Below are 13,742 nucleotides of genomic sequence, written 5' to 3'. Positions count from 1 at the left end.
CGTCGCTATGCGTGGAGTTGTAATTGTGATGCAATATATAAGATAGTTGAGCTCCCATGGCATCAGAAATGTCTATTTGATTCGTGAATTGCATACATTTAGTATGATAGTTGTGTACATCTTTCTATAGGTATACTAAATAAAAGTTTAACAATTGAGAAATATATCCAATGTGTTTCCCAAAGGAACTTAAGTCCGTCTAGGGTGAATAATAAATGAATGATTCACGCATTGAGTAGAATCAAAGTTGCTTTGATATAAAAAAGAATGTGCGTTTAAAGTTCTTTGACTTTACACTTGGTTATTTTTTCAAGTTAATTAAAAACTAAAATATTTCTCTTCTTTTCTTACAATCTTTGCTTACTTTCGTTCTACTTCATCTTCATGAATAATGAAGAATAAAGTTTCATATCTACATTTCAAAAATATTTTAGTTATTTTTAAAATAAAAAATCCTCTCTGAATAAAAATTGTGTGTACAAACTTTGAAAATTCGAAATCTGCTACACATTAATCGATTTAGCTCGATTTTTTTAAAAAAAGTAATTTTCTAATTAATCAAGCTTTTATATTAATGTATATTAAGATAATATCTATCAGCATCTGATTATGATTGAAAATAAATAAAATTTAATTCAGTTTTAGTAATGACAAGTTAAAATAAATTATTTAAAAAAAAAAATAAACAATGCATGACGAAGATTCTTGGAAATTGATTGATAATAGCTTAATCATGGAACTTTGGGAAATATATTCCGAAAACCGTTATCACATTTGTTATTATCGAAAATAATACATCAGTCAAAAACAATATTCCAAGAAATACATTATATGTAATTTCGATAAACTCACCAATAACAACAGTACTGGCTGCGACTTCTTTGGCAGCAGCTGCCGCAGCCGCAGGTCCATGAGCTAAAAAGTCACTTAGAGAAAGTGAAGACGCAATAATCTGTCTTTTCTCTTCAAAGTTAAGGTAATCCAAACTATTACTTCTTTGCGGTCCTGACACTATAGTGACGGTCTTCGTCATTTGATGGAATTGTTGATGATACTGTTGGTTATTAGTATCATTAGTATTCACTGATTTTTCATTAGTGGAATCCTGTAATCCAGGTGTTGGCATCAGGAAAACACCACCACTCACTCGAAAGGACATCTCCACAGCTCTGATGACAATAAGATACCGAGATACCGGTAATTCAAGATAGCCAATAGGCTACCGGCTAAATTCTCTAGTTGTTTGCATGCTTTAATAAGTTTTTTAAAAAAATGTTCATGGTCCCTAGGCTTATTGTATCTATTTTAAATGGTAAATTGTCACGTATTTTTATTTAGTCCTTTTCATTGTCTTGAGTCTTGACTCTTGAGCATTCTCCAATGTATTGAGGTAGTCATTGTTAAACTTCCAAGAATCCTTGACTGTTTATTAACACATTTTTTTTTCTTTCCTTCTATCGACGTTGAAAAAGCTGCATTCTTGATTTATCCACTGTGTTTGTGACTACACTTTGTTCAATTTGCATACAAACGACCTTTGAATCATGTCAAATAATTTAGATAGATGATCTTGTTACCACACATTAACAGACACCAATTTTCTTATGTTATTTTTGTAAAAAAGCTGAATACAGAAAAGGCAGATACTTGGCTCAAAATTCGTTGACAAAAGCTAATAAATTCGAAATGTCTGCTTTTTAAAGGCGTAATTGTTTACGACAACTTTTTTTCTCCTTATGATATATTAGAGAAAAAAAAATTTCAGTTTGTGTATTGCAAGTTATTAGTTTTGTCGTTGATCTCATTAATTATCCAACTGTTGGCACATGTGACATCGTTGGAAAATTGCTCACTGGATCCCAAGAGTGTTGAGATGAGAGAGTAGAGATAGGATCACAGTTTCTGCACAATAGAATGGTAGAAATTGCTAGTTTACTATCTATGTTTGACTTATTCATATTTTTTGTGAATGACTCATAAAAAGAAGAATTTTTTAGTAGTCCGGATATTGAAATAAAAATCTGTGATAAAAATATTCAACACAATTATTAAATTAAACGTCACTTTCTTCTTGTCAAATTCCAGAAATAGTTTTGAAATAATACTTTGAAATATTACAGTTAATAAAATTCAAGAATACTATTGAATTTTAATGTCAAAATTAATTTTATATGAATATTAATTGATTTTAAAGAAAATATTACAAAATAAATATTAAATTCTTGGAATTTTTTAGATTGTAATGGAAATAGAAACAATGATGAAAGCAATACTGTTTTTGAAAAACAGAATAATATATCAGACAAGAGAAAAATATTTTCATTATCAATTCATATTATCAACATGACGAGTAATTTAATGACACTGTGTTTGTTTTATTATCAAGCAAATTCTTTTAAAATTTCTCGAAAAATGAACCCGTGACAAAAACTCAATAAATTTTTAAAATGACCGATATTTATAGCACAAAATGAACAATAGTTGCTCTAATTTAATTGAAAACACACGTCGATTGTACCATCCAGTTATTCTTGGAGAGTCGAAGGTAAACGAGAATTTGAAGCTGCCCCATTGCGACCTCTCCATGTCGTGAAGGGTTTATAAACTCCGAACCAAATTACTAAGAACACTCCAAAAAATTTTATCTCAACAACCGTTTTTTACTAAACATTCTTAAAACGAAAGTAAAAATTTAAAAGACCTATCTGACACTTTCGTATGATAATCAACATAGCTATTTAATTCCGATAAATAAAAGTCTATTTACTTTTAAAGGAACACAACTACAAGCCAATGCATTTTATTGTTATTTTTTTTTCTCATTTCGATTTTTTCTTTTATTTGTATTCGCGTCGCCTATTCCTTTTCCGTTGGTTGTTTCGAAACACCTGTGCAGCACGCGATCAACGAGATACCAACGACGCTGTCGGATACACACAGGAAAGACAGAGACACATAAAAAATATTCACATGAAAATATACACAACTGATACACATGCACTAATAAAAGCCTTTGAGTCACTCACAAAGCCTTAAAGACTTGAATTATGACATTTGTTGACACTCAAGACGCATCAGAAATTTAATCAATTGATCGTTCCAACGGAATTAATGATAAAAAAATGCAGTGAAAACTTTGAAAGGGACAAAGATAGACGGTAGAGGGCCGATGCTTTAGACTCAGACTCTAAAAACTCGACGCCTCGCATCACTCATTTATTTACCTTTTTTTTCAATTTTGCACGATTTTTAACACTCACTTCGATACTAAACACTTATGTGCGTCGTGACGATTGGACGGATTGTCGTAGACGGAAGTTAAAATTTAGTGGCACGAGATAATGACAAGAAAACAATAATCTAAAACGAGAGACCAAACTTCATAACCACGCACCGAGCCAGGCTCGCGAGCACTGACGGCAGCCATGCGATTACGACGCCGCCACGCGGCCATGAATGAGAGAGACTCAACTAACCACGAGGATCGTAAAATGCAAACATGCAACACACTATATTAGTGTATATTAGCTGTACATACAATGGGTATATGTGGTGTGTACTAGTAATTGTGGTCAATTTAATTATTTTTAATTCTAAATTAAGGTCTAAATAAACGTCATCTCTATATAAAATAAAATATTATTATTCAGATCATATACTTTATATTTTTATGACAATTATCATCACATTTTTTACGTGCTTCAAACGCTCATGAAATATTTATCTTTATTGTGTAAATAAACAAGAAGAATTATGTGTGTTTAAAGTTATTCAATGAATGAAAAAATTGATAAACTTTACATATTATTAAAAGACTTATAATTCTGTGGAGAAAAAAACCTGGATGAATATGATTTGCCTACTTTCTATTGTTTCAATAATTTTTGCAAACAGTCATTATTATCATGGATGAAAGAATAAATTAAATAAAGTTTTTTTCAAACTTATCAATGAGACTAAATATTTTTATTCAACTTATTATTCAATTCTAAGTTGAAGATTTATTTTTATCATTTAGTCAATATAACCTCACGTTAATTTTTAATAGTTTTTTAACAGTTTGAAATATTTTAATCGATTTTTTTTATCACTTATTCATAGTAACATACATTTTATCTGACTGCACATTATTTATTTCTTTTGCTACTATAAAAAATGACAATTCAATAGCTTTTTTCTGATGGAATAAAATACAAAATTCACTGTTTAGTTAAGAAGCCTAAAAATGATCTAAACCAACAAAAATTGTAATTCAGTTTTTCAATAACTTTCTAATTTAAATATCAATAAATGATATTTATTTATTTTTTAAACGGAACATTAATGATAGATGTTTGCCATCTAGTCCATTAAAATATCATATTTAAAAAAATGTAAATACGAATAATATGCTATTATGTATTCATTTTGATCTTCGACAATGTAGTGGGTTTTGTAGCACATATTTCACTCAGTAAAACAACACAACAAAAATTCGTAATTCATTTTTATTGCAAAATGTTTCAAGTATAAATTTTATTTGCAATATAATAAAGTTTCGACAGAATGTTTCAGTATTGTTATTTTGTTATTTGAGTGGTAAATTAGATTTTAAAGTCCGAAAATACAAATAAGGGATGACGTGCAGCACGTGGTATTCGCAAAGCGTCTAGACTCTAATTTAAACCGGTTTGCAATTCTACACGAGGACTTCGGTTTGGTATCTCTGTCTAGCTACTGTCACAACTAATAATTTAAATATGAGAAACATTGTATTTTCATATCACGATTGTCATAGTTTTGAATTTCAATTATTCTCTCTGGAAAAACCTCAGGTAAACTTTTTTTTATATATCAAATATGATGTGTATTCTGAAGTAATTATAAATTTTTTTTTCAGGATGTAAAATATTACAGACTATGAAACACTATAAAATATTGATTGTAACTATTAATAAGCAGCATTATAAAAATAAAAAAAATAATTCTGAGCCGTTTGAAGGTCTACTCTTAGTATTGCTGCGATAACGCAATCCGAAGTGGAGCACGACATAACAACCTTTCCTTTGCTTCTGCATCGAAACGACATTTCTTTCAAAGAACAAAGATGATATTGTGTGAACAGAGAAAGTGGATAAATTGCGTACATACTTTCAGAGCATCAATAGAAAAGTAATAGCATTACACACTAAGCATGTGTAATATTGAATCACGAGTGAGTTACTGGAATAAAGAAATGATTGCCACCCACATTAATGCGTGAATAGAATATTAAATAGCAGGTATTGGTTTCTTTATTTTTACTATCACTTATTTGAATTTTGTTTAATTTAATATACTACGCAGAGATGTCAACAACGATGAAAAATAGCATGCTAAAAAAAATAAAATGGTAGAAATGTGTTCATTTTATTCTACTACTTTTGTTTTGAGAAAAAAAATATTGTTCAATAGGCTGCATATTTTCAGCATATTTTTGCTATGAATATAGTCCATCAAATTGATTTTCATGAACAAACATATGAATTTTTTACAGGCATTAGTTTACTATCAAGTATTCCATCAACATTTCAGTCATTTATATAAAATTTTTTTTAATTTACTTTATTATTGATCATACTTGTTTCAGGATATTTGAATATTTTGTTAATCGTAAATTCAATCATTTAATTAATAAATAAATATTAATCGTAATATTTTACAATGACCCGATTTTATTATAAACTGTTAAGCTGAGTTTCAGTTAAATTCATAATCAATAATATTAAATATAAATAAATTAACCTAGAATGAAAAATGAATTTAACAATATTTCATTATTATTAGTATGTAGCATGACAATAACTTTTCAATATTTTCAGAAATAAAAATCTTATTGATTCATTCACATCAAAAATATAAATACATCTCTGTACAATTTTATCACGTTTAAATAAGTAACATAGATTGCTTCTTTATCTAATTAAATTCAATTAATTTCATTGATGTTGAATTCGAAAATAAAGTAATGGCTTTGAACTTTGTTTCAACGTCTATAAATAAATGCATTTGCAATCGTTTAACTTTATTTATACTAGAAATTCATTCATGGAATGGTGCTTTAGTTGAAAGTCAAAGAATTTTTTTTTACTACCTATATTTCTCTTTATAGAGTTTGAGCACCTACGTTATAAATTGCATGACATGGATAAAGTTGTTGAACGAAAATATAAGTAGCAGTATCTCCTATCTTCCGGTTCGAGAATTTATCCCGATAAATACCAACATAAAAATAGGCTGTACGATCGTTAATAATAAGTATTGCATACTACGTAATTAGACACTAGGATATTGTTCGTTGTATCGACAAGATGACGACATTGCGGATTATACAGAAGAGAAAACATGATGCCAATCAAATAAAGGGCAAATCAAGTGGATATTTATTGAGCTTGACATTTTATACAATCTGATGTAAGCAATGTATGTTATTGAATGACTGTTTTGATAACTTGTTATTGATTTTTCTATACAATTATAAATTAAAGATTTAATTATAATTTAATTCACAAAGCTAATTTTTTTTGTATCTTATACGTTCCACAGTAAATTGTTGAGTTATTATTGGAACTCTGCTGAAGGCCGGTCGATGAGTCTACAAGTAGTCGAACGGAGAAGAGGAAAAATACAATTACTCAGAGAAGACATAATCAAATTGTAGAAGGATTCTTTTTGTTTGGTAATTGTTTTTGGATTAATTTAACTCATTTCCAATGTCTGTTTGGTTCGAAAAGTATGATACTTCTTCCATTAATTAAAGAAAAGTCTCTGGATTTTAGTTGATCCTTGTAAATAATGTATTATAAATAATTTTCTTTATATTTTGAAAGAAGAAAACTATGAAAAACTTTACAAGGATGAATTTATTTTTAAAATAAACGTTGAGTAAATATTTAACATTCGAATGTTTTTTTAGAGAGTACATTTTCAGACTTTTCAGTGAAAATTTTAGAAGCGATTTTCGTTTAAATATGTTGCAAAAAAATGTACATGATGTTGAAATTTTTTAAGTTAATATGATGAAAAAAAATTAATTCGAAATATTGGATGATTAATATTGAAATCAACTAGTTTACCTATTAACTGGCATGTTAATGAACCGTCAATCAATAAATTATACCATTAAAATTTTTTTAGTGTTCTTTTGATGCTTCATTACTGTCTACATTGATAAACATTCTAAGTTAATAACTTTATCAGTTATTTTTCAATTATTTCAAAAGCAAAATAAATTGATTAGAAATAATGCATCAAAACATTATCAGAACAAGAAATAATAAATATCAATCATTTCTATGACACTATTAAATAAAATTACTAATAAATAATAAAAAATGTTTATAGAAAATTTTAAAAATGATAAACTAATAAAGTTATCAGATTGTTTGATAAAAGTTTTTATTAACATTAAGTACTGACAATTGTTTGTGTTAAAAAAAATACTTTAATTAATTATCAACAAGTGAAATGGAATCAGTTCAAGTATCACAAAAAAATAAAACGTAATCCATTTATCTCAAGTATAAAGCATTATGGATCATCAATTTTATGGAATCAATAGCCTGAATGAAAGAAAAAGAAGGCATTCGTTAGAAATATAATGCAGTGGCTATAGGAAACACTTTAATACTCTTTTGTATGCCATTTAATTGTAAATCTTGTATTTTTAAATACCAAGTTCCAAATCGCTGTTTAGTAACGCTTCATATGCTCAATAAGACCCCTTTTTTTCTATAAAACTTCCGTCCCTAGTGTTTCTTCTTGTATAATGCTTTCTTGAGTGTTCAGGAGGCGAGAAAAAAATGAATTATCAGCGCTGACGAAGCATACTATCGTTAAACACGAACAATGACGCACTGAACCTTGTCAAAACGGGTGAATGACACCTAGACCTCGGTGAGATGCTGATAGTTTGATACTGTGCATATTCTTCACTACAATAATAATTTTCTACTCTTATACTTGATTTCCATCTTTCATTTTTCGTGATATTTCTCTGGCAGGTTTGTGCAAAAACTGCACAAAAGTTTTTATTTTATCCCTGACAATGACAATGATAAATCTTGGTTGATTTCTTTATACTTTTAATATTTATAAGTACTAGAACTTTGCTAGGATATAAAATAGATGATGATGACAAGGATAAGATCAGTTAAGTAAATTATTCGGTTAAATAATTAGTTGTACAATAATTGATAAATCCTAAGTAATACATTGTATGAAAGGTATAAAAATCACTATTAATAATCATGTTGATCAATAATACCCTCAAGTAAAAAGCAATGGATCCAACAAATTATTAAAGAAAATTACTCAATAATAAACATCATATAATTGTTTAACAACATGATCTTACACAATTGCATCAATTCAATATAAGCAACTGAGTTTTCCAGGACTGGAAAGATGGTATAGCTTAGCTGTTATCAGCAGACCAGGTTGATCTAGTTGCTCCTGGTATGTTCAGAGCAATTCTTGTGGAATATCAAGTAAGTTACTCGTTGATTTGAAAGAGAGTACTTTAAATTGCTAGGTCTTAAGTTAGTGAAGTAGTTAACTAGTTAAAAAGAAAAGTAGAATTTAAAATAAAGTGCAAATGGATGAACTGTTAAGTCTCCCACCAATTGATTTTTCAATAGGTAACTTTTCTATCACCAAAAAAAAAGAATGTGTGATGAGTCGACCATTTAAAATGAACTAAAACCGGAGTAGTTGCTTTCATGTCTAAATCAAAGGAAAGAGGAAGTGACAGACCAACTATATCTGATGACCAGAGGCTTGTATGGTTGTCTTCTCACCAGAACAAAGATTGATAGAACTGAAGAACATGAGTTATATACATTAGCCGTGTAAAATAATGTTCTTTTAGTCATCGTGCACCACAACATTATCTAAAGTAATGTATAGGCATATTCTCATGCCACAACCTATGATCTCCAGAAAAATGCCATCTTACTCACTAGATATATAAATATTCCTTTTTAGCCTATCGAAAATAACAGGAATTTATCTTATTTTTCTGCTGACTTTTGGCAAAGGTTCATACTGCAGTGATGCATCGTATTTTTTTTCATAAAACTTCTTATTGTGATACAATTTAATACATCTCGAAATAACAGAATAATTTCGATGGTGTTTCATAACATAATCAACACATTTTGTTTAATCTGATTGATTATTCCCAGCAGAAATTGTCTTCTTTAAATTTTTAACCATTTTAGAGTTGCTATCATCAAAAATATAAAAAATATTTTCTTTGAAGAAGTTCCAAACATTCTGTTTCAGTTTCTCTAAGTGCTGAAGGATGAAAATTTAAAAGAAAAAAAAATTTCCATTTATTATTTTCTATTTGATAACTACCTCTTCATCTTCATTTCGCATTTTCTCTTTTTCTTCAAAACCAGTTATTAAAATAGTTTTGTGGCCGCTTTTGTGGTTTATATTTTACTGTCCAAGAGAAAAAGCAAATTTCCATTTGATGGCTTCACCATCAATCTTCTTAACAATGTTACATTGGATCCTGGATTATTGTTAAACTGGTCATAATATTCATTAAAGAAACATCATAAATTTATTAAACTACTGAACTTTATCGATAATAAAAGTCACCGAGAGGTTGATTTTTATTTTGTAAAGATCTAACTGAGATTATTTCAACATGAAGGATTATTTTTCCTTCATCCATTTATTTGATAAATATTTGTTAATGCATTAATTAATGATGATCGATTAAGAAAAATTACATATACTCCCCCATCATTTTTTTTAGGGGATGATCATCCATTTCTCTGAGCTTCTAACATTTTTTCATCTTTATCTTATAAATATCTAGCGTGTTCATTCACTTGTATAAATGAATTTATACACAAACGAATGACTAATAAAAATATTAGCTCATAAAGTAAGAATTAATAAAGAAAATGAAATTAGTAATTGAATGGAATAATGTGAAAGACAATCAAAGTTTTTTTATACATATATATTAATCAGTAATCGATGACCTAAATTTTCAGAATCTTCACCCTTCTCTATATCTTCGTAATAGTCACAGCAGTGAGATAGAAAAATGCTTTCTCTTCTTGTTTCCACTACTCAACAGCTTTTAAAATATTCTTTCAGTCAGAAGATCTATCACGAATAATAACTTTTTCTCTCATACAAATACTACCATTAGTGAAAGTGTTGCCGTTAAAATAATATCTAACTGTTAATAAGAATCAAAAATATACATTGGTAAATTTTCTTAAAGTGATAACATTTATTGTTTATCATTTTTATCTGCTTATTTGTGACAGAACACCATCACAGTCTTTAAAAAAAATAATAAATAAATTGATAAAAAAATTTTTTAAAAAATGATACAGAAAATCGAAGTATTTTTTATTCTATTTTTTTTTCTTTATGCATAACTTCATAAAACTAATGTTTCAACATAAAATTAATACAAGCTCTGTTAGCTATCAGTATGTAAATGACAATGCCCTGTTATTTAACATGAATATGACCATGTGATATCAAAGTTGACAGTTAAGTGATGCCCGAACAGCTCCTCAAGCTTCAAAGCTAACGAGAGGTTTTATCAGGAAGAGTAAAACTTTGCTCTAGGTGAAGATCGAAATCATAATAATTAGCTTTGACATACCATTTCCTGAAGAAGCAAATCGTAGAAGACGATTCATTGTTTAACTGATAAATTGTTGTAATTATTATTTTCTAGGAAAATCCACTTGATTAATCTCTACATTGCTTATTACGTCATAGGACACTTGACACTATTGCAAACTTAACACAAATATCATCTTCACTTGAGTGATATCACAGTAATGACAGCAGTAAAAGCTACGCTTTAATGCCACCCTCTACTTGCAACGATGCAACCTCATGTAATTGCTAATTATCACATAAGTAATGGTCGATCATGTATCATTAATTTTACGTTTTCCAAGAACTATTGAAAACATTTCCAATAATGACTTCAGACACTTTGAAAAATGATGCTAATAATATGGTGATTAGAATAATTTTAAATATGTTTAATAAACATTTTAAATTATTCATACAACTTATTGATATGCTTTAGAAGTTGAAATTATTCTTGACAACAAAAAACTTTTTCAATCTTAGTCGTAAAATATTTTTCATTTCAGCTTTCAATCAACGTTGTATCAACACGTTTTATCAATACCAAGGTGACCAACTGTGAAAAATTTATTTTTATTCATTGATTTTTGCATTTTCTTTGTAAACACTTTTACACTATTATCAGTAAATTGAAACTAACTGGTCATAACTTTGCTGTAGTTAAAATATTTATTGTTAAGTATGATCCAGGTACTCTTTAAAAGAAAAGTTTTATAATGTTAAAGGTAACTTAAGTATCTTTACATTTAAATGCCTTAGCTGTCATGTCTTCGACCGTGGCATTCGGCCTACTGATGGCTAAAGTTGTCCGCAATGTTTATACAGCAGAGAAATGTGTGTATACTATCACTTAGGAGGTTTCCGCTGATCTAGTCTGATCGACACGCGCGCTTACAGTGTGCTACTACGTCAACTCTTCATGTAGAGTCTACTACTTTGAAAGCATTCGACCATATCTTATGTGATTGGTTGTTCAAACCCCGCCTAAATGAGTATAAACTTGATGTAATGTCTCATTCAATCAAATATTCGTTAACCATGCTAATGTTACCACTATTGTCTGAGTGACTGTGACTGTAACGATAAGATGCGAAATCATTCAAGTGAAGAAAATCAGATATTCTGATTCGACTTGGAACTTGAACAAAGAAAAGGAAAATATACCAAGTATGAAAATGCTTAACTGGAGCAAGTAGTTTTAATTTTAAAATAAAGATAATGTAAATATACTTGTATACAATTCAATGAGGACTAAGACTTCATAGTTGTTGAAGCTTAATAAAAGCTTCTTGCTCTCAATATGACGCTTGCTTGCTTTACTATTATAAAGGGAGAATATTATATTCTTATATTTAACTTTTTTTCAATAGTTTTAATATTAATACAAATTCGAATTGAGTTATTGTTCTTTACATCATTTTTCTTCAACTTTTGTTTAATACATTTTTTATCAAACTTGAGAATTGACCTCTATTATTGAAAATAAAACTATTTAAACATTAAAACAAATTGATTTTCTTGTTCAAATGTTGTCACAGGATTGTTAAAACCAATATCAAAAATTGTATAGTACAAAGTTAGAATTTTTTTCCAGTAGATAATAAAAATCAGTGAAAAATAATTTAAAGCATAAGATTATATTAGTGATAATGAGTTAAAATAAATGGAGTTTATTAAAATTGTTCTGAAGATGAATTAAATGATCAAAGGGCCGTTGAAAATGTTGAGTAAACTATTTAAATATTCCCGAGAATTCAGAATATACTCGAGTTGTAATTTAACGCGGAAATTTTAATGACGTCATTGTCTAGTGCAGGTTGAATAAGAAGTGCAAGATAGGAAGTTGCGTGTTTTTATACCTTCTCTCTCTCTCTTACTCTTTTCTATCCCATGAGATGACTCGTTTTCTTAGGAGCATTAGAAGGAGCCTAACCAAGACTCTAGTGATACTCGTTGTAGAAGAAGCAAAGTAATGTTGGTTGAATGGGCACCTCGTGAATATTCAATGTCTTGTAAGGAGACGAGATTTCTACGAAGCACCAGAACCAGCAAAAGAAAAAACTGGCGGTAAAAAGGTGACCGCAATGTTCCATATCAACTGTTAGTGCTGAGTTAACTATTGGTGCTTTTACCTTAATTTAAAAAATTATTGTTAAAAGTCAAGAGCAAATTTTCATTCCAAGAATTGAGGTAATTTTATATTTCCCGAGTACGTGCAGTGTAATCAGACTGACAAATAAATTCTACCCAAAAGCTAGAAAAATTATGAAAATGAAGGCTAAATTAAAATGTAAATGTAATCATTTTTTCGAGCTTTTGAATGAAAATATTTTCAATCAAAAAATAAAAGCATTTTTTACATTTAAATCCATGTTTTTATGAGCATCAACTAGTTCAAAATATTCATTTATCAGCCTGTTTACTCTATTTAGTTTCTTTATTAACAGTTTAATCAGGGTATTAATTCAATTTCAGTGGCTATTCAACATTAAGGAATGATTTAATCAAATAAATATGCCTATTAAATTTTCCAATCATCCTAATAATTAAAATGTAATGATATTTGTTGAATAAAAACAGTTGAAGTTTGATGTTTTTCCCCAATTGATGATATATTGAACACTCATTGATCCATAAATAGGAGCACATTTTTGGTGAAGTTTTAAAAATGTAGCAGGTGGTGATATAGATGAGTACATCGTGCTGAGAATACACGATAATTTCCCAAAGATGATAGAGTACTTGAACGCACATAATACCACATCTCAGATAGAAGCTTGCATCTCCTGGTAGGTCGTTTATATCATGATGTATTGTGATGATATAGTGACTTTAGCACGTTCTAAAACATTATTTCTGATTCTTCAAAGATCTTTATTTCCGTTATTTTATACTTTCAGGTTTTGAGGGAGAGTTTTTTGTCAATATCCTTCAAAACTTTCAGCCTCTTTTCAGCAATCTTGATGTCTGATATGCCAATATAAAATCATCCACTAGACATTGATAAAAATTCCCTGCTTGGAAAAGAGAATAATTTTCCTCTGGTAAGCTAAAAAAAACAATAAACTTGTTCCTACCCATCA

At 28.8% G+C, this 13,742-nt stretch overlaps 1 protein-coding gene across 10 annotated transcripts in view; it reads right to left on the bottom strand.

Annotated features, from left to right (window-relative positions):
* The window catches only part of LOC118067151 (phosphatase and actin regulator 2), an 83,037-nt gene that overhangs the window by 62,256 nt on the left and 7,039 nt on the right, over window positions 1-13,742 (bottom strand). For 4 of the 10 annotated variants that reach the window (XM_035083739.1, XM_035083744.1, XM_035083745.1 and 1 more), the window contains exons 1-2: window positions 3,225-3,431; window positions 853-1,902 (exon numbers count right to left, since the gene is read on the bottom strand). The exons of 2 other annotated variants lie outside the window; for them this stretch is intronic. In XM_035083739.1, the coding sequence (XP_034939630.1) occupies window positions 853-1,159 (307 nt within the window). In that variant the 5' untranslated portion in view covers window positions 1,160-1,902; window positions 3,225-3,431. Of the gene's footprint in view, window positions 1-852; window positions 1,903-2,507; window positions 2,740-2,767; window positions 3,163-3,224; window positions 3,432-10,660; window positions 10,973-13,742 lie in introns of those variants that run through there. 4 more of the 10 variants (XM_035083742.1, XM_035083740.1, XM_035083743.1 and 1 more) reach the window with 4 other exon arrangements.

This window comes from Chelonus insularis, unplaced genomic scaffold (genome assembly GCF_013357705.1).
Source record: "Chelonus insularis isolate UGA/USDA-ARS -01 unplaced genomic scaffold, ASM1335770v1 contig_369_pilon, whole genome shotgun sequence".
Classification (NCBI taxonomy): Eukaryota; Metazoa; Arthropoda; class Insecta; order Hymenoptera; family Braconidae; genus Chelonus; species Chelonus insularis.
Note: the sequence above shows the minus strand (reverse complement) of the source record. Positions and strands in the feature narration are given on the sequence as shown.